The following is a 22,001-nucleotide window of genomic DNA, read 5'->3' on the forward strand; positions in this document are numbered from 1 at the left end:
GCTTCAATTTTATTAGAGCCTCCTTGCTGAAAAGTTGTTTTTTGTGCATCACAGAGCATTAGTACAGGCGGAACGAATATTTATCGCGAACGTTACGTATAGTAGTTTCGCATTTTAACGGTCTAACTCACCTGCTCTTCTTTAATTTACTCGGCACCTGTTGCTTTTCGACAAAACACTATATGAAATCAAATTAATTCTGTTAGACGAATCAAGCAACTGAATAATCTAATATCTAGTACAGAAAATAGAATATTCTTTAGAAATCGTATCGTAGATAATTCAAAAGTGATAAATATCATCAAATCAGAGTAGATATAGAAAAAGTTGGGGGAATTGGATTTTAATAAAATTTTTGCAAAAAAAATTTAATTATTTAAAAATAAATTTTAATAAAATTCTTCACAAAAATTCAATTATTTTCAAAAATAATAAAATTTCCAGAAGAAATTTAATTATTTGAATAATATACAATTTTTGAAAAATATTTTGAAAGAAATTAAATATTTAAAAATTTTTTTATAAAACTCTTCGAAAGAAAACAATTATTTTAAATATCTAATTTTGAATAATTTTTTTTTAAAAGAATTTAATTATTTCTAATACAATTTTCATTATATTCCTCGAAAGAATTTAATTATTTTCAAAATTTTTAATAAAGAATTCTGTAAAAGAAAAAGAAAATTCAATTATTTAATTAATTTCTTTAATTTTAATATGATTTTAAAATGAATTTCTCGAAAAATGCAATTATTTCTTAAAAATTGTTATTAAAATGCTTTAAAAAAATTCAATTATTGTTGAAAATTGTGATAAAATACTTTATACAAGAATTCTATTTAAAAAAATAATCAAATATTTATATTTTTTTGTTTAAATAATATTAAATTCTCGTCGAACTTTTAAACAAGAATTGATTTAAAAATAAATTTCTGATAAAATTTTAAATAATAATTGAACATTAGTGGTTAAATAATGTTAATAAGAATTTAAACAATAATTGAATTCCCGTCGTACTTTCTAACAATAATTGAATTTAAAATTGAATTTTAGATAAAAATTGATGAAATTTCAAAAGATTTTAAATAATTGTCTGTCTTTGAAAGTTTTAATTGTGGTAAAACTGTAATAATATTTAAATATATTTAGTTTAAAAAATTCTTAATTGATTATTTTCCTAAAAAATGATTGTTTTGAATAATTTTATTTAAAAATTTAAAATAAAAAATTTTTCAGTTTTAATTTTTTCAGTTTTTAATTTTAAAAATTTCAGTTGTAATTTTTAAAAATAATTAAATTCCAAAAAGGTTTTACATTGAAAATATTTAAAATATTAATTCCTGAGGGAAAAAATATTTAATTATTTGTTAAAGAGAGATTATACAAGTTATTGTAATTTGGAAATTATGAAAAAGAATTAATCATTTGAAAAATTGCAATTAAATTTTTTTTTTGATGATTGTTAAATTCCTGTAAATAAATTGAAGAGATTAAATTCAATTTTGAGTTGAATTTTTAGTCGTCAAATTTAATTTCTCGATAGATACTTTTTGCTACTTTTTTTTAAATTCATAATCGAGTGTGAAGCCTGTTATCATTATTAAAATCAAGCTTCAGAAAAAATTTGATTTAAACTAAAAAAATAAGATTTGGTTTTTGAAAAAAGAATCATGATTTTAACAGTTCTGCTTTAGATTTTTTTTTTTGTAATGAGTGACTTCTTATCGAAAAAGCCCTAAATATTTAAAAAAAAATAGAGGAGTCGACTATTTTGTAAATTAACTTATTTCAAACTTGTATAAAATGTAAAAAAAATTAAAATACTCATGCTTAATTTTCTAGAAGTCATTAACTTTTCACAAGTGTTCAACAAGGTTAGCAAACAAGTACATTTATAAATTTCAGAATTGTCTTTTTATTAATATCGACATAAATTTTTTTTATTTAAATTGAAAAAAGATTAAAAATTAAATAAAAATAAGTAGATGGGTATTTAAAAAAGTAACTTGATAAAATTTTTTTATTTATTATTTAAAGTGATAATGTTCAAATAAATAAGAAATAAGTAAACAAAAAAATTAACTTTCGCCCTCATAACTACCGAGATATTTATACAAATATCTATTAATAAGAGAAAAACAACATGTTTTAAATACTTTTTTTGAGTTTTTGTATAGTTGAAAACAAAAATGAATCACAAGAAAAATAGAAAATTGTCATCAACAACACTGAAAGGTTTTGTCACTGTTGATTTTTTAAGAAAAAAGTTTTGTTAGCAAAGAGCTTTCAATTCAAAAACATCTGGATGTAATCAAGATTTATAATTAAAATTTTTTACTTGTAATAAATTTACAAAACACTTCTCTAGTCAAAATTTTTAACTTTCTAAAAGTTCTCCAAAAACTTCTTTTTAGCCGCTCTTTTAAGTCTTCTTAACACTTTTAAATCCTATTTTAGACCTGAAACACTGCAAAAATGGATTTTTCCACATCGTTTAGAGATGTAGAAAAAGAGGGTCAAAGAGGATTAAAAGAGAGGGTCAAAAGATGGTCTAAATTTTGATTCGGTTTAAATCCCCTGATTATGATAAACTTTAATTATTAGAAACAAAACATCTGAAAAGCAAAAAAGGTGTTTAAAATAATAATTTATTAGAATTATTTATTAGAATTTATTAAATTATTATAGAATTGAAATAAAAAAAAGGTTCTTTTATTTGAATAATAAGATTCTCTTATTATTTTGTAGGAGAAAACACCCATTTCACTTAAAGTTGAAGAAAACAACTGCAAATCTGAGCTCTCCCATGTAAACCACTGATTACATCATTAAATTGTTCTCTACTTGCTCAGATAAAATAAATTTACTTCTTATCTTCATCATGCAGCTTTAAAAATACTTGATGAATCCTCAGTATACGAGGCATCTTGTACTCTTTATCATCGAATAAAATAAAACTTCCAGCAGATAATTAGATTCAATTAATTTTCATCAACTTGATTAATTTTCATTTAATATTACATTTTTTTCCATCTATTTGTAAAGTGATTAGTTAATAGAAAGAGATTTATATTGAAATATAGAGATAATTTTTAGGTAACAATTTAATTCTCTTTTTATATTTGAATATATTGTTATAAAAAATATATGGACAATTCCACGTGAAATTTTCCTATATGACATTTTAAAAACGGTTAAATATATTTTTTGTTATTCTTTATAGAAAAATATTAAATACGTATTTTTTTATTTTTTTATTTTTGCCCAAATTTTCGAGTTATGAATTATCGAAATTTAAGATTTTTAAAAATAGACCTATTTTTAGTAGCTTATAAACTGTTCGAAACTGTCTATATTCAGAATATTTTCATAAATAAATTTATAAATATCTTGAGTTTCATAAAAACTAAAGAGATGAATTTTTTTACTAAGTTTTGTTTACCAAGTTCAGAAATTTTTCAAAAAAATTTTTTTTTTGCAAATATTTTGAAAAAATTTATTCAAGAGCTATAAATTTTTTTTCTTTAACTGTTAGAAATATTTCTACGTGGATTTTGAAATTAACCAATCACAATTTTCTTGATAACCTAAAAATTCTTGTAAAGAATTTTAAAAATAAAATTGTAAAAAATTCAAAAAAATTTTTTTAAAAAATTGTAAAAAGTTTTAAAAATTTTTTTAAATTAATTTTTTTTTCCGATAGATTTCTGCAATAATTAAAATTATTCAGTTATTTTTTAGTTCTTCGGTTTTGAACTTATCAATTAATTATAATTCAAACAAACAATAAATCACATAAATCAGGGATCACGGTTAGTCCCCTTTTTAACTATTTTCAGTGCCAATTTAAGTTTTTTTTTTTTATAAAAATTATTCAAATTTTCCTTGAACATTACAATTAGCTATCAAATATTCTTATTTTTAGAATAAATTTTACTCTTTTTTAAATTAATTTATCTATTTTTTGTAAAAAAAAATTGTCATTGAAAATAACCCTAGTAAAAGTTATTTTGGAAGGAACTATTTTTAATATTAAATATTTTACTATTTTAAAGGAAATTTTTCCAAGTCCCAAGTTAATTTTACTAATTTTTTAAATGTAATTTTGTTTAAAAATTTAAAGAAAGTTACGGACTATAGAAAAAGATAAAAAACTTAGATTTTTTTCATAAAAGGTAACAAATATAAAAAAAACCTTTACTTCTGAAAAAATTCAAATTGTTTAAAATTTTTGACAAATTTAATTATTTCCAGAATAAATTTTACTAAATTCCGAATATATTTTACTAATTTACAATAAAATTTACTACACGAATATTATAAAAATTTACTCTAAAAATAACGATTTTTAATGGTAAAATTTACTATTTTCAATGCCAATTTTTTCATTGAAAAAAAAATTATTCAAATTTTCCTCGAACATTACAGTTAACTATCAGGGTGGCCACATGTCAGAAAAGTCAGGAAAATGTCAGGGAAACAAATTTTTGTCAGGGAAATTAAGAAAATTGAGAATTTTTTTGATTTATTTTGAAATATTGCGACTTTTTCGACTTTTCCTCCAAACATTGCAACAAAATATAACAATTTTTAATACTTAAAAAAGTGCAACTTATTTTGTTTTTTATAATGCGAAAAATAACTATAAACAAATCTTTCAGAAATTGTTTGTGAATCATTTTTTAACATAATTGAATTTATCAAATATTTCTATAATACAAAAACTTTTTGAGTAGTTGAAATTTTGTAAAATTTAATTGAAAATAATTAATTTATTTCAAGTATTTATTTACAATCTTTGAAAATCAATTTTTCAAGAATTTGAATTGCAAATTTTGAAAATAATTGAAATATCAAAAATTTTAATGAACAATCTTTAAAGGTGGGTTTGATAATTTTGCAAATAAAAAAAAAAAAAAAAAAAAAAGGTAAATTTAAAAATGAAAATTAGCTTCTAATTTTTTTAAATTTAATATTTTCAGTATTTTCAATTACATATTTCCAAAAATTCAAATACATACAACAATAATAACATTTTAGAATTCTTTTTAACATTTTGAAAAAAACAATAAAGTTCAAAATTTGTAATTAAAATTAAAAAAAAATTCGTTTTTTTAAATCATATACAAAATTTTTTTTAAGAAACTCAATTATTTTGGAAAAATTACATTAAAATATTTTTAAAAACTAATTATTATGAAATTTGTTTTACAATAATTTTTTAAGATTCAATTATCTTCGAACAATGTAAATAAGAATTTATGAAAATTTACTTTTTGGACTTATTACAATTTTTGAGAAATCATGGTCCTGGTTATAATTAAAATTCTTCAAAAATTTGATATTTTTTATTTATATTTTTCAAAAAATTCAATTATTTTTAAAAGATTTTACCAAATTTTAATTGTTTGGAAATTTTTCAAAATAGAAAAATTATATTTCTGTACCTAATTACAATTATTATAAAAAATTGAGTTTTTGTATTTAAATAATATTGAATTCTAGAAGAACTTTGGGAAATTATTTAAATTAATTGATTCAGAGATGAAGTTTAGTTGAAAATTGTAAAAAAATAATTGAATTCAGGAAGGGTTATAATTGTAATTTTTAGAAATTATTAAAATTCATAAATTTTACCCATTTTCCGTATAAACATTCATATTTTCCTGTAAAAAGAATTTTGTCGGGGAAAGTAAATTTAATGTCAGTAAATTGTCAGGGAAATTGTTAAACTGAAACTTGTGGCCACCCTGACTATTAAATATTCTTTTTTTTAGCGTAAATTTTACTATTTTTGAAATAAATTTTTCTAATTTTTATAAAAAAAGAAATTTCTTTTTTGAAAATAAAAGTTATTTTGGAAATAATAATTTTTAATATTAAATTTTACTATTTTTGAAAGTTAGCGTCGAAAACTATTATTTGAAATTTTTATAGACAAGAATGCAACTAATTCTGCTTCTTTTATTGAATTCGGGAATTAAAAAACGACTTCTTTTTATTTATATTTATACTTTTTTAATATTGAAAATATTACTTCACTTTTTCGATTTTGTGAAAAAAAAATATTTTTGACACTTCAGGGACTTTATTTTTATGCAATTACACTGTAAAAAAAATAAATCCTACTTTCAGTTCACCTTTGACTAAAATCCTTAAATTAGAACAATTAGAACCACTTTTGACCGTATTTTAACCTTGAAAGTATTTTCAGTCGTAAAATTGACTTAATCTAGTTTTAAACTTAAACAAAATTCTTTAGATACTTTTTAGTTAAATTAAGACTTGGTGTCTATGACTTTAGTTTATTTTTTTTGTGTAATTTTCTTGGAAAAGAAATGAAAATGTTTCGATTGTTAACTCTTGTTTTTTAATTTTGTAAACGACTATATAAGTAATTAGTTTGTTATTTATATGAATTTCAAAAATTTGCTGACTAATAAATAAAAATTAGTTTGGGAATTATTTTCGGCACCTATATTAGGGAGGAATAAATGTTTTTTTTTATGTGTGTTAATGCAACTGGTGCGGGAGGAACCGATGTCTTACAAATAGATTGTGGTGGCTCATGTCCAATTTTGGCTCGCCATGCTTTACGCTACGAGTATTAAGTTTCACTCAATAATTTTCTGTAAAAAAATCCTTACCCTCGACATCTTTTTTTTTTACTTGAGGAAAAAAACAATTTTTGTCTTAACTTTCATGCTTTAAATCTTCAACTTAATAATCTCAGAATGTTTGCAAATATTTTTGTTTTAATTACAAAAAATGGCGGCAAAATAAATATTATTTTTATAGTAGTTTTCTACCTTTTCGAATCAAGACTGAAATTTATCTTAAATAGAAGTTAATTTTACAAAAATTTTACAAATACTTTTTAAAAAAGTGAGCTTCGTTTTCATTTTTACATTTTTCAGAATTTTGAATTTTTGAACTAGAGGAAAAATTTTCTATATTTGAAAAAATACAAAGAGGAGTTTTTAAGTATAAGATTTGAATGAAAATATGAAGTATTTTTGGAAAAAAATTGCAAGAGGATAAAAAGGGTTTCGGGACATTGAAATTTTAACTCTTAGTTTGAACCTATATTTGTAATTTTCAAATGGTAATTATCGTCGATTATATCGATAAATTCATAGTAATAAAATTTATATTAAAGCGTCGACTGAGCAATAGGAAGCAAAGTTTAGGAACCAGGACACTAGATATATATAAAACGAGAGATTGGGGTCGTTACTAAAATATACTCTAAGCAAATTCAGAGGCAATTTCAATATCTTCTTTTAAATAATTTTAATAATGCTCATTATTATATTTCCTGTTTTAATAATGCAGCAATAAAGTTGATTTTGCGATGAGTTTCCTTTTGCTGGGAAAGCAGTCGCGAGTACTCCTATTTCAATTCTAAATATAGTTCTCAGTATCAAGATGAATCAAGTTCCAAATGCCTAGACATGTTGATATAATATGTGCGAGCTTTTGAAAAAAAAAATAATACACTCGCTAAATATTCATATTCCGTTCCTTTTATACATGTCTTTAATTTACTCCATTTGATTTTAATCTATTCTCTACGAGTACTGTTCCCTTGAAAAATATAATTAGAGACAGAAAATTTATGCTGAAGGATAAAAGTATAAATTTCAAAAATGTTGAAACAAAAATTCAGATTAAAAAGTATTTTTGAAACAATAATAATAATTGTAATTTGCGAAAGTATTTAAAAAGTATAATTTTTGTTGTAAAGCAGCATAATGTGGCTGAGCATTGTATGCCGCATGATTCAATAACTTAAAACATTTTATACCTTAATATTGAGCATAATTGCAGCATAATTTGATAAATCGTGGTACAATTTTGTATTTATATATATTTTATTTATCAAAAATAGTCAATTCTAAAAAAATACTAAAAAAATGTTTACTAAAAAAAGTAAGCATCAGTAAAAAAAATTACAAGTAGCTTCTAAAAAACTTGAACCAGCAAAATTACTTTCATTAGGTACATTTTTGTAATATTTCAATGTCTTATCTGTACAATTAGGGATACTACAACAATAAGCTCAAAAAAGTTTCTAATTGTAAATTTATTTTTAAATTTAATAGGCTTCGCACTCATCTACTAAAACCTACTATTTACTACTTTTTTCGTTATGCTATTATTTGGGTACTTTTTTTAGATTTCAGTCACTAAAAGCTACTATTTCTAGTTTTTTTTAGAATTTACTTTAAATTCGTTAATACTACACGGAGAAAACTGGAGTATTCAACTAACTATCTGGAGGGACAAACAGACTATATTTGAGGTTAAGTTTTTCGTAACAATCTCGGAGGGATAAATAGACACTCCGATGATTAATTTGACTCACTCGGAAGGAAAAGTTAACTATTCAGAGAATCAGGCTTAACACTCAAAACCTAACCCTCTAAGTTTGACTATCCAGTTTTCTCAGTGTAGAAATCAAAAAACTTCTCAAAAATTATAGTCTCAAATTCTTTAAAACCATTCAATTATTTTCAAAAAATATTCGAAATTCAATTATTTCCAATATCTAGTATTTTTATAAAATTTCGCAAACGCATTCAATTATTTAAAACAAAAATTGATAAAAATCATCCAAAATTCAATTATTTTCATAAATAATAAAATTTTCTCAAAAATTAAATTAATTTAGAATAGAATTTTCAAAAGAATTTTGAAAAAATAAATTATTTAACAAAATTTTTATACAATTGTTCTTCAAAATAATTCAAATACTCTCACTAATAATAACAATTTTCATAGAAATTCAATTTTTTAACAAAATTTTCGATAAAATTCTAAACAAGAAGTCAATTAATTTCATAAATAATAAAATTCACCAAAGAATTTCAATTGTTTTTAATACTATTTTAAATTAATTAATCGAAAAATTCAATTATTTTCTCAAATAAAGTTTTCCATAAGTATTCAATTATTTAAAATAAAATTTTCATAATATTTATTACATTTCGGAAAAATTTATTATTTAAAGCAATGTTTATAAAATTCTTATGAAGAATTCAATTATTTTTAAAAATAACAAAATTTTTCTTAAATTCTATTTAAACATTTTAATAAAATTGTTTGCAGTAATTCAATTATTTTCATAAATAATAAAATTATTCTCAGGAATTCAATTATTTTTGAAAATTTTAATACAATTCTCCCCAGGAATTCAGTTATTTTTATAAAATTCTTTGAAACTATTCAATTATTTTCATAAATAATAAAATTCATCGCAGGATTTCAACTATTTTTAATCCAATTTTACAGGAATTTCTCAAAAAATGTAACTATTCTCAAAAATTTTAATTTAAATTTTTCGAAAAAATCAATTATTTAAAAAATGTTTTCTTTTTTTAAAAATTCTTTGGAAGAATTCAATTATTTGAAAAAATGTTTTCTTTTTTTGAAATTCTTTGGAAGATTTAAAAAAAATGTTTTTTTACAATTCTTTAAAAGAATTCAATTATTTACAAAAATATTAGAATTTTTCGCAAGAATTCAATTATTTTTAAATATTTTTTAATATAATTGTTCGAAAGAAATCAATTATTTTAAATACAATTTTAGTTTTTTCTTTGAAATAATTCAATTATTCTTTTAGAGTTTCAAATAAAATTCTTTCCACGAATTCAATTATTTACATAAATAATTCTACGAAAGAATTCAATTAATTATGTTGATGATTAAGAAAATTATTCCCCAAAATTCAATTATTTTTATGCATTTTAATAAAATTCTTTGCAAAATTTAATTGTTTTCTTAAACTACAATATACATCAAAAGAATTCAATTATTTTTAAATGTAATAAATTTCTTCTTGGAAATTCAATTATTTTAAAAAATTCTAATCAAATTTTTCGCAAGAATTCAATTATTTTCATAAATAATAAAATTCTTCTCAGAAATTCAATTATTTTTTGGAAATTTTAATAAAATTCTTTACAACTATTCAATTACTTTCATAAATAATAAAATTCATCGCAGGATTTCAATTATTTTTAATACGATTTTATAGAAATTACTCGAAAAATGTAAAAAAAAAATTAAAATTAAAAATTTAATTTCAATTCCTTGAAAAAATAAATTATTCAAGAAAAATTTTTTTTTAATTCTTTGGAAGAATTCAATTATTTACAAAAATATTTGAATTTTTCACAGAAATTCAATTATTTACATAAATAATTATTCTTCGAAAGAATTCAATTATTAAAGATAAATAACAAAATTATTCCCGAAAATTCAATTATTTTGATTTTTGAGGCATTTTAATAAAATTCTTTGCAAAATTAAATTATTTTCATAAATAACAATATTCATCAGAAAAATTCAATTATTTTTAAGTTATTTTTAAAGATTCTAATAAAATTGTTCCCTAGAGAACAGACATTCAATTATTGTTAAAAATTTTAATAGAATTCTTTGCAATATTTCATTATTTTTAAAAACTTTTCGCAATTCAATGATTTTCAATATCTACTATTTTCATTAAATTTCCAAAGAGAATTCAATGATTTAAAAAAATTTTTTTTTTTAAATCTTCGTAAGAATTCAATTTTTCTTATGAATAATACAAATTTCTCAGGAATTCAATTATTTAAATTAGAGTTTGCATAAAATTTGTCAATAGAAATCAATATTTAAAAATTTTTATAAAATTCTTAGAAAGAATTACATTTTTCGTCTCGATGAAAAGCATAAAGTTCCTGTCTCTAAATATAATTTTTTTTTCTTTTTATTTCCAGTAAATTCGCTGCTTATTTAATTTGTTCAATTGAAACAATATTTTGTCGTTGGATATTTCGAACGACAAATCCAACGATTAGATACTTTTTAATGATGGTTGGGGTCACCTTGAATTTATTTTGAGAATAACTAAAAATATCTGTGTAGCTCCTTTGGAATCAAAATTGAATTCGTATTTTTTAAAGTTTTTTGAAGTATATAACATTCTTTTTAATATACTTCTTTACGAGAATTTTAAAGCAGAATTTTCTAAAGTAATTGAGAGACAAAAATAACATTGCTGACAAGTACGAGATAAAGTATATATACTCTGATTGTTGTGTGAGATAAAAAAAAGGAGTTGCACAATTTTTCTTTTCTCACGATTTTTTTTCGAAGCTTCGATTTCAAGGAAAAGGGGAAAATGCGGTTGAGAAAAATTTTTTTTTTAGTTAAAATATGTAGAAGAATAAATTTTAGAAATTTTTTTACTCTCGCTTAGTGGAAATAAAATTTATCGTTTAGGTTTCCATTACATCTAAAATAATTAATATAATCTGTTTATAGTTTTATATAGGACAACATTTTTTATTTTCAAAAATCATCTTCAATTTTTGAATAATTTCAAATACAAAGTTTAAAAAAATTCAACTTTAATAAAATTCTTTAAAACAATTCAATTATTTTCAATATGCAATTTAAATTAAATTCGTCGAAAAAATTGGCAAGAGTTCAATTATTTTCAATTTAATTTTAATAAAATTTCTTTGAAAGAATTCAATTATAAAAGTTTAATTATTTTCAATGCAATTTTAATTAAATGCCTCAAAATAATTTAAATATTGTCACAAAATTTCCCGGGAAATATAATTCATGACCGGGAATTTTTTTTATGAAAAAAAAACGGTCATATTTACATTTACTTAATTTTTAAAAATTTTATGTTGGTTTTAAAGAAAAAAAAATATATTTTAACTTTAAAATTGAATTTCGAAAATTAAGTGGGTGGCAGTTTAAGTTTAATTTGCCGATAAGATATATTTTGAAGTGTCTTTTGGAATTTTGAAAAAGTATTGATAATGATTTCTCCTTTGCAGACATTCACAGCATGGTGCAATTCACATCTCCGGAAAGCAGGAACTGCGATCGAATCGATCGAAGACGACTTCAGGAATGGATTGAAGTTGATGCTCCTACTTGAGGTGATCTCTGGTGAAACCCTTCCAAGACCCGACCGTGGAAAAATGCGCTTCCATAAAATTGCCAATGTAAACAAAGCCTTAGACTATATTGCCAGCAAGGGCGTGAAGCTCGTCTCTATTGGAGCAGAAGGTGAGCGCATTGGATTAATTTGCAATTTCTAAAAATTACGTCAGTATTTTATCCAAAATTCAATTATTTTTTAGAGTTTTCAATTAAAATTCTTCTTTAAAGAAATTATTTTTAGAAATTTTTGAAAAAGTTTTTTGAGAATTCGATTATTATAATAATGAGGATTTAATTTAAATTAAAAATTAAATTGCTTTTAATTGAGTTTTACGATATTTTTATAATGTACGAAAATTTTTCAATTAATTATATAAATTCAGAAATTAAATTAATTTCTAAAAAACTTGAATCAAAATTTTTCAAAAACTTAAGTTGAATATATTTAGTTCAAAAAGTTTCAATTTTTCATTTTTATTTCAAAAGAAAGTAAAAATTACAAATACATAATTTAAATAAAAAATTTTGAAGAAGTTAATTTTTAAAAAATTGTAATTACAATTTTTATGAAATTAGTTAAATTTTTGAATCCTATAAATTTAATTGAAATATTTTCAAATAATTGAAATTTCGTTAAATTGAATTCTAAATAAGTGGATTTCAGAATTACTTCAGTTGAACTTTCTCTTTTTGTTTGAATAATTGAACTTATTAAATATTTACCTAAAAAAACTATTTCGTTTACAATTTTGATAAATAGATGAACTTTAAAAGGCTTTTATTTGAAATTTTATAAAATTTCAATTTTGAATGAATTTTATTAAAAATTTTATAGAACTTCGATTTTTGAAAAATTTTAATAATTCAAATTCTTCTGAAAATAGTTCAATTTTTTAATATATATTCAATTAATTATTGAAAGTAATGGATTTATAGGAAGAATCTTGGTTAAAAACACTAAAAAAAATTGAATTTTCAAGAAGGAACAAATTTAATGATTGTCAAAATTCAAATTTGTTCAAAAATTTTTAAAAATTCTTTTCAAATTTTCAATTATCTTTATAAATAATAAAATTCTTCTCCAAAATTCAGTTACTTTCCAAAATTTTAATTAAATTCTTGGCAAAATTTCAATTATTTTTAAAAAATTTTCTTAATTCAATGATTTTCAATATCTATACTATTTTAATAAAATTTTCCAAAAGAATTCAATTGATTAAAAAAAGTTTAAGTATAAAATTCTTCTAATTTAATAAAAATTTAATTATTTTCATTAATAATAAATGCTTCACAGAAATTCAATTATTTATAAATTTTTTATCATTTTTTCTCAATAATTCAAGTATTTTCATAAATACTAACATTTTTTACAGACATTCAATTATTTTCTATAAAATAGTAAAATTATTTTTAAGAATTCAATTACTTTTATAAAAAATAACAAAACTCATCGTAGAATTTCAGTTATTTTTAATACAATTTAAAATTTTTTTATTTATTTAAAAATTTGTACATAAACTTCTTTATGAGAATTCAATTCTTCTTCGAAATTTAATTATTTTCAAAAATTTTAATAAAATTCTTCTCCGAAATTCAATTATTTTCAAAAATTTTAATAAAATTTTTCTCCAAAATTCAATTATTTTCAAAAATGTTAATAAAATTCTTCACCGAAATTCAATTATTTTCAAAAATTTTTATAAAATTCTTCTCCGAAATTCAATTATTTAAAAAAAAATTTTAATCGAATTCCTCGAAAAATGGTATTATTCTTAAAAATTTTATTAAAATTCGTCAAAAGAATTCAATTATTTACAAATTTTTTTATAAATTTCTTCTCAGTAATTCAATTATTTTCGTAAATAATAAAACTCATCGCAGAATTTCAATTATTTTTAATACAATTTTAATCGAATTCCTCAGAAAATGTAATTATTCTTAAAATTTTACTAAAATTCGTCGAAAGAATTGTATTAAACAAAAATTTGTTTATTTATTCTTTATAAGAATTCAATTCTAAGAAATATTCAATTATTCAATTAATTATTAATTTTTGTATTTAAATAATAGAATTCTCGTAAAATTTTCTAATAAATATTGATTTAAAAATTAATTTTAGTTAAAATTTTAGAAAATAATTGAATATTAAAAGCATTTTTGTGTGAATTTTTAGAAATAATTGAATTTTTGAAAAGGTTTAACATTGAAATCTTTGAAAATCTGATTTTTTCATACTTTTAATTAACAATTCTGTAGAATTATTTTTTTTTTAAAAAGTATAATTGAATTTTTTTCTGAAATCATTTGAAGTTTCTATTTTCTAACGTATATTTTTTTAAAGAATTTCTGAATAATCGAAATTTCACGTAAAATTGAATTGTAAATATAAATGGATTTGACAATTTTCAAAGAACTTTTTCAAAACTTATTAAAAATAATTGATTTAAAGAAGAATTTTAGTTAAAAATCTTAGAAAATAATAATTTTATTGAAATGATAAAAATAATTTTGAAGAAGTTGGAGTAACAATATTTTTATAATATAAAATAATTTTTTTATCTCTCGGTCATTATTTAATTAAAAAACATAAAGAAATCGATGAATCCGAGTCGAAGACTGGGAGTCATCGATTTCTTTATATATTTTTTTAATAATATTCTTATAAGTTATTGAATTTCAAAATGCCTTGAACTTGAAATTTTTGAAAATTTTAATTCCTTTCAAAAATCAGGGAAAAAGAAAATAGAAATTTTTCTGGCTGTTACTGCTTGTAGAGTTAAATATTCAATTATCCAAATATTTATCATATTCTGTAATTTATTAATTGTTTTACTAATTAATTTATTTATTTATTTATTTATTTATTTATTAATGCTGTGAATTTCTCCAACAGAAATCGTTGACGGTAACTTGAAGATGACACTCGGAATGATTTGGACGATAATTCTGAGGTTCGCCATTCAGGATATCTCCGTGGAGGAAATGACTGCGAAAGAGGGTCTTCTTCTTTGGTGTCAACGCAAAACTGCCCCCTACAAGAATGTCAATGTGCAAAACTTCCATCTCTCATTCAAGGACGGTCTCGCCTTTTGCGCTCTCATTCATCGTCATCGTCCCGATCTCATCGACTACAATAAACTCAGCAAAGACAATCCTCTTGAAAATTTGAATACCGCCTTTGACGTTGCCGAAAAATACCTCGATATCCCCAGAATGTTGGATCCCGATGGTGAGTTTTCAAAAATCAAAAAACATTTCCTCTTCATAATCTCCATTATTTTCCCTAAGAATTTTAATTCCTTTTTGGACCGAATTCATTGTCTGGTCTGAAAGGGAAAATTATTGTTTCCAGTTTTTCGATTTTAAATTGTCAGCTTTATGAATTTTCGTTCCGTCTAATGTGGAGCAAATTTAAAAAAAAATTTGGTTAAATTCCAACTGATTGGATTTAAAAAGAAATTCGCCAAGTGAATTTTGAATCTGTAATTCGACTTTTGCCTACTTTACAGCGATTAAAGGTTAATAAAAAATATTTTCAGTTTAGTTCTTAGTATAGAAATAAATTTCGAAAAAAAAACCTTTTTTTTAATCTCATTTTTGAGCTTTTTCATTTTATTTCATTTTCTATTTTTAAAAAACCTTTGAAAAATATTGTTTTTACTTATTTGGACGTGAGTTATGTTTCTAAAATAAATAAAAGTGTATATTTTATCTTTAAACTTGAAAAGATGACGTAAAACAAGTTTTAAATGTTACAGTCAACGGTCTTACAAATAATTAAAGAAAACGTATTTCTAAAGTTTTGAACTTTTATTTGGTTCTTCTTTAAACTAAATTTTTATTAGGTACAATAATTTTTGTCACGTATCAAAATAATTAACTACAAAGTTTCTTAGTGTTAAATTGAAGATTTTAATTTTTATTAAATTACTTTTTGCTTTTAAATTAGTTAAATTTTACAAATAAATAAATAAATTCTTTTATTTTCAAATTTTAATTTTTGAATAATTTCATAATCGAAATTTAAAAAAATTACTTATTAATTACATAATTAATTATTATTGTTTATAATATTATCAAAAATGTTAATATAATTCTTCACAAGAATTCAATTATTTTCATAAATAATAACATTTTTCGGGGGAAATAGTAAAATTCTTCGTAGGAATTGAATTATTTTCAATATAATTTTAATAAATCCATTGAAACAATTCAATTATTTTTTAAAATAGTAGATTCTTTGCAAAAATTCAATTATTTTCAATTATTTAAATTTTTTTCTTCTGGATACTGAAAATCTTTTTTTCTGTAAAATTCCTTTAAGAAATCCATTAATTTTCAAAACGTCTAAATAAATTTGTTGAAAAATATTCAAATATCTTCTTTTAAACTTAAGAAATTTTAATTATAATTGCAAAATTAAATTTTTAAAAAATAATTAAAATAATTTTAAAATTGAGATATCAAAATTTCAATTATTTTTAAAATTTTTAAGAATTGTAAAATTTATTTAATTATTTTCAATAAAAATTAGAAAATGACACAATTTGTTAATAAAATATTAAATAAAATTCAATTATTTTCAACAGTTTTGATAAAATTTTTAAGAAAAATTAATTATTTTTAAACGTTTTAAAAAAAGTTTTCTATTAAATCCAATTATTTTTTAAGATTTTTAATAAAATTCTTCCAAAACATTTAATTGTTTTAAAAAATTATGATTAAATTCTTCAAGACAATGAGTTAAAAATGAGATTTTTTTAATTTTAGAAGATAACGTTTGTTGTTAAAAAAGAATGTAATTTTTGTAATTCTTATAATTTTAAAAATAGTGTATTTTCTACGCAGTTATCTAAATGACAATTAATGATAAAAAATGCATATTTATATTATTCTTTATAAACATTTTGACCTCATATTTAAAAAAATTTTAATTCCTTGTAAAGTAAAAAAAAAACTATTAATTATTAAAAATTATAAGAGAAACGTAAAAAATTGTGGATGAACAATAATAGAAAATTTATAAGAATAGTTTTTTTTTGTAAAATTGTTTCTGAATTTTATAAACTACAATAAGTAATTTAATATACTTTGCAATGTTGGGAAATAAATTCACATCTCTAAAAATTGTAAATTTTCATGTGTTTTCTAAATTTACGTAAAATTTATATTTTCGTAATTTTCGAAATTTTATAACTTTACTGAACTGAAGTGGAAAATTTGTTTTAAGACCTTTAATCGCTTTTGGTTGAGCAAAAATTATTGAAAGGTAGAGTACGAATAGAAATTGTATATTTTTTCACTTTTATAAATTAAATTTGAAAGAATTTGTAAAATGTGTATTTTTAAAAAAGAGGTATTTGGAAAAACCGAAATTTTTTTTTCTCAAAAATTTGGCTGACCATCGAAAATTTATAAACTGATATTGGGCCAAGTTGAAAGAGGTACAAATCACACAGGCCTCGGATTGTATTCGACTTTTCTTAATAAAATTCTACTTTTTGTAGAAGCAGTATAAAATACTGCTTATTTTTATTACATAAAAAAATTATGGACTAAATTTTACTATTTACGAAATATGACTCATTAATTATTTACTGTTAAATTTTGTAATTATATTTTTATTTTAACAATTTTTAAATTTCCAGAAAAAATTTGTTTTCTTTTTTCGAGTCATTCGGCACAAAATAAATTTTTATCGCAAAAAAAAGTATGATTTTGGTTTTTAAAATATTTCAATAAATAATAAAATTTTTTAAATAATTTCAAAGTCAAATTTTCATCCAATTAAAATAGAAGAAAAAAAATGTATTTTCCTAAAATTTTGGAAATTTTGCTTTTTATATAATTTTTTTTTAAATAATATATGTATTTTATTATTTATTAAATATTTAAAATTATTAAAAATATAATAAAGGAGTTTGACTAAATTAATTAATTAACGTAAGAAACGATTTGTAGAAAATAAATGAATGAAATAAACAACTTTTTTACTTTTAAAAATTGAATTGAAAGAAAAAAAGTAAAGAAAAAAAGAAAAAGTCCGAGGCCTGTGCAGAAACACTAACATAAATCGAAAGGTAATTTCGCGAATTTCTGATGCGCTGTATTCATTAGATTTGATCAACACTCCCAAGCCGGATGAGCGGGCAATCATGACTTACGTGTCCTGCTACTACCACGCGTTCCAGGGTGCACACCAGGTCAGCGCAATGAATCGCGTGATTTTCTTCGAATTTTAAATCCAAGTGGCCTTCTAACAATCGAATTAAAAATTTACGCTTACCTCTAATTGCATTTATGTTTTCCCCCCTTTTGTTCTTTTTTTTCTTCCTTCTCTTCTCAAATCAAGTCTCAACTTGACATCTAAGGTTTCTTTAACGACCAAATATTGTTGATAACTGCTAATTTCAGTATTCAAATTATTTCCATATTCAAATTAGCAGCAATATTTTTTTTTAGAAAAAATAGTTTTAACAATTCAATATAATTTTTTTTTAAACAAATGAATTGTTATGATTAACAACAATTAATTATTTAACAACAGTTATTTCAACATTGAAATTATTTCAAACTTTGGAATGGCGAACTTTGTAATTTGTAATTTTGAAATTATTTCATACATTGAAATTTTTTCTGTTGAATTTATCAAAACTTTTTTTTTTAATTATTTCTACTGCTGTTGAATATTGTTTGAGAGATCTCTCTAAAAAATGACGATGTAATGAAAAAAAAAGTAATATTAAAATAATATATTAATAGAAATATTATTTATTAATTGAAATATTTATTAATATTATTTACTATAAAATTGGCCATGTTACTAGTTTCTTATTTAATGTGTAAAATTCTCCTTTTCTAATTAGATATACTGAAACTTTTTTTCTATTATTCAAATTTAAACATTACAAGAGAAGAATTTTTTCGTTTTTACCTAAATTTTTATCTTTTTTTTATTGAGAAGAAAATAAATTTTTCTTGTATAATTTTTTGTGGAAAATTATTTCATTTGAAAAGTGTTAGAATATTAAGTAAAGATCCTAAAAAAATTGATAAAATAAAAAACTAATTTTCCTTAAAAGCAAGGAGTTAACAATACAAAAAATAAATTATTAATTTTTTGTCGTCATTTTGTGAGAGGATTTTCTGAAATTAAAATAATTCAAAGGCAGTGTAAGAAATTGTGAAAAAAATTGTTTTGCAAGAAAAATGCTTGTTTTATTAATGAAATAATGAGAATTGAAATAAAAGAGAAGGATGAATGATCTAACCGTGCATGGTTTGAATTTTTGGACTGTGTTTTTTTTAGACATGCGAAACACAGCAATGCCTGATGAACGGGCTGTGATGACCTATGTATCCTCGTATTATCATTGCTTCAGTGGTGCCCAAAAGGTGTGTTTCTCATCTTTTTTTTAAATTTATATTTCAAATCCAAAAACAAGTTTTTTAATTTTTTTTTAGAAATTATTCCACCACATCCTTTTAATTTTTAACAAAAGTCAACAAAAGTTCTGTGAAGGAATGGCATAATTTCTTCCTCAGAATTTATTTACTTTTGTTTCTCTTATTTTTTTTACAAGCATGAATATTCCCCCAAATCTTATGTGACATAAAAGTTTCATTTTAAATTTCATTTGTCATAAATTCCATTTGACATAAAAGTCATTTTACAAAAAGTTCATTTCACATAAATTTCATTTAATTTGAAAACACCACTTGTTATAAATCTCAACAGGCATTTTATTTGACATAAAATTTATTTAATATAAAGTTCATTTAACATAAAAGTCATTTATCATAATTTGCATTTGACATAAGTTTTATTTTATTTAACATAAAATTTATTTGACATAAATTCCATTTGATATAAAAATCATTTGTCAAAAATCTCAATTTTCAAAAGTTTCATTTGACATAAAAGTCATTTGACATAAATTTTATTTGACTTTTATTTGATGTAAATTTCATTCTATATATAAAGATCACTTGTGAAAAATCTCAATTGCCATAAGTTTCATTTGACATAAAAGTCATTTGATACAAAAATCATTTGACATAAAATTCATTTGACATGAAATTTATTTAACATTGGCGCGAAATTTAAAAGAAACCAATTAGATTTTATCTCAAGAAAATGAATGGCTAATTTTAAAATTCGTTGCTATATTTTTATGTCAAATGATTTTTATGTTAAATGAAATTTATGTCAAATGAAATTTATGTCAAATGGAAATTATATTAAATGGCTTTTATGTCAAATAAAACTTTTTGACAAATAAAATTCATCTCAAATTAGTTTTATAAAAAAAAATTATGTTAGATAAATTTTAGGTAAATTTTATGTCAAAAGGGAATTATGAGTTTTATGTCAAATGAATTTTAAGTCCAATGAAATTTATGTCCAATGGTATTTTTGTTGAATTAATTTTATTAATGTCAAATACTAAATAATACTATTAAACTTATTATTTATTTTTTTTTGTTTAAATCACAGCCCTTAATCTCAAGGATCATTAATGGGCAATACAAAAAATGAACTATTAATTATAAAATTTAACAAAATATTGAAATAAAAATGAAATGATGTCAAATCAGAGTTGAGGAATATTCATGTTGCCCGTTTTTTACAATTTGAATTATTGTTAACAATTTTAATACTTTTTGATAATTTTAATTACTTTTAACAATGTTAATAATTTCCAATAATTTTAATTACTAATTTCAACAACTGGACTTAATATGTTTATAATTAAATCTTATGAAATTTATTTTCAAGCAAACATTTTTTACAAATGTTTTATTTACTGATTTAAATTACACAAATTTACGAATGAAAACATTCGAATAAATTGTGGAATTAATACATATTTTAAAAATATTTTTTATACATATTTTATATTAGCAAAAATAAAATATTTTTTTAATTATTTATTTATTTCTTCTTCAAAGGAAAATTTTACTGCGTCAGGTATAAAAACATAATTTATAAAGTTTCCAAATAGGGCGCATTCCAGGTGAAATTTTCATTAAAAGAAATTTTTTTAATTTTTTTATTGAATATAAATTGTGGAAGTTGTAATATTTTTAAATTCAACTTTTGAAAAACGTTTTTCTCAGAAATAAATTAATTAAAATAACTTTTTTTTATGTAGCAAATAAAAAATGTACTTTATAAAACTTATTCGTTTTTTTGGGAAGTTTTTAGATATTCAATAAAAAATTACGAATCTGCAAACGAAAGTATCTAAAAAATTGGAATTAATTCGAAAAAGTGTCTTCGGCTTCTGAAGAAGTTGAATTTAAAAAAATCACAACTTCCACAATTTTCATTCAGTAACAAAATAAAAATTTACGTATTTTCTTATTTTTCACAAAGAGTTCGAAAAAAAAGTTCTAAAGTGTTCCAACAAAAAGAATATTTTTAATAAAAATTTCGCCTGGAAGGCCCCAAATAGTAAATTTAATTTTTAATAGATTTTTAATTTTTATCGCAATCAGTAATTTTGGAAGATGTATGAAAAAGAATTTGGTTAATCATTTGAACGTTTAAAACTTGTGGATTATCAAAAATTAAAGAGATTAATTTTCGTCAAATTAAGAAAATTTATTGTCGGTGGAAAATGGAAAAGGCGAAATTCCTGAGAGAGAAATTAATATATGATTTGTTTGGGGGTGGGAATGCAGGCCGAGACAGCAGCCAACAGAATTTGCAAAGTTCTGAAGGTGAACCAGGAAAACGAACGATTGATGGAAGAGTACGAGCGACTTGCCTCCGACCTCTTGGAGTGGATCAGAAGGACAATGCCCTGGCTCGCAAGTCGACAAACGGACAATTCGCTCGCTGGGTGTCAGAAGAAGCTGGAGGAGTACAGAACTTACAGACGCAAACATAAACCACCACGCGTCGAGCAGAAGGCAAAACTCGAGACGAATTTCAACACTCTTCAAACGAAACTCAGGCTAAGTAATCGGCCCGCTTACATGCCGACCGAAGGGAAAATGGTCTCCGACATCAATAAGGCCTGGAAAGGTATTGCAATCAC

At 21.6% G+C, this 22,001-nt stretch overlaps 1 protein-coding gene across 5 annotated transcripts in view; it reads left to right on the forward strand.

The window, feature by feature from the left end:
* The window catches only part of LOC122498086 (alpha-actinin, sarcomeric), a 52,929-nt gene that overhangs the window by 21,719 nt on the left and 9,209 nt on the right, over positions 1–22,001 (forward strand). For 4 of the 5 annotated variants that reach the window (XM_043605646.1, XM_043605643.1, XM_043605645.1 and 1 more), the window contains exons 3-6: positions 11,847–12,081; positions 14,849–15,184; positions 19,265–19,350; positions 21,643–21,988. In XM_043605646.1, coding sequence (XP_043461581.1) covers positions 11,847–12,081; positions 14,849–15,184; positions 19,265–19,350; positions 21,643–21,988 — 1,003 coding nt within the window. Of the gene's footprint in view, positions 1–11,846; positions 12,082–14,848; positions 15,185–18,072; positions 18,159–19,264; positions 19,351–21,642; positions 21,989–22,001 lie in introns of all 5 variants that reach the window. The other variant, XM_043605644.1, reaches the window with a different exon arrangement.

This window comes from Leptopilina heterotoma, unplaced genomic scaffold, assembly GCF_015476425.1.
Source record: "Leptopilina heterotoma isolate Lh14 unplaced genomic scaffold, ASM1547642v1 Lhet_142, whole genome shotgun sequence".
Taxonomy (NCBI): Eukaryota; Metazoa; Arthropoda; class Insecta; order Hymenoptera; family Figitidae; genus Leptopilina; species Leptopilina heterotoma.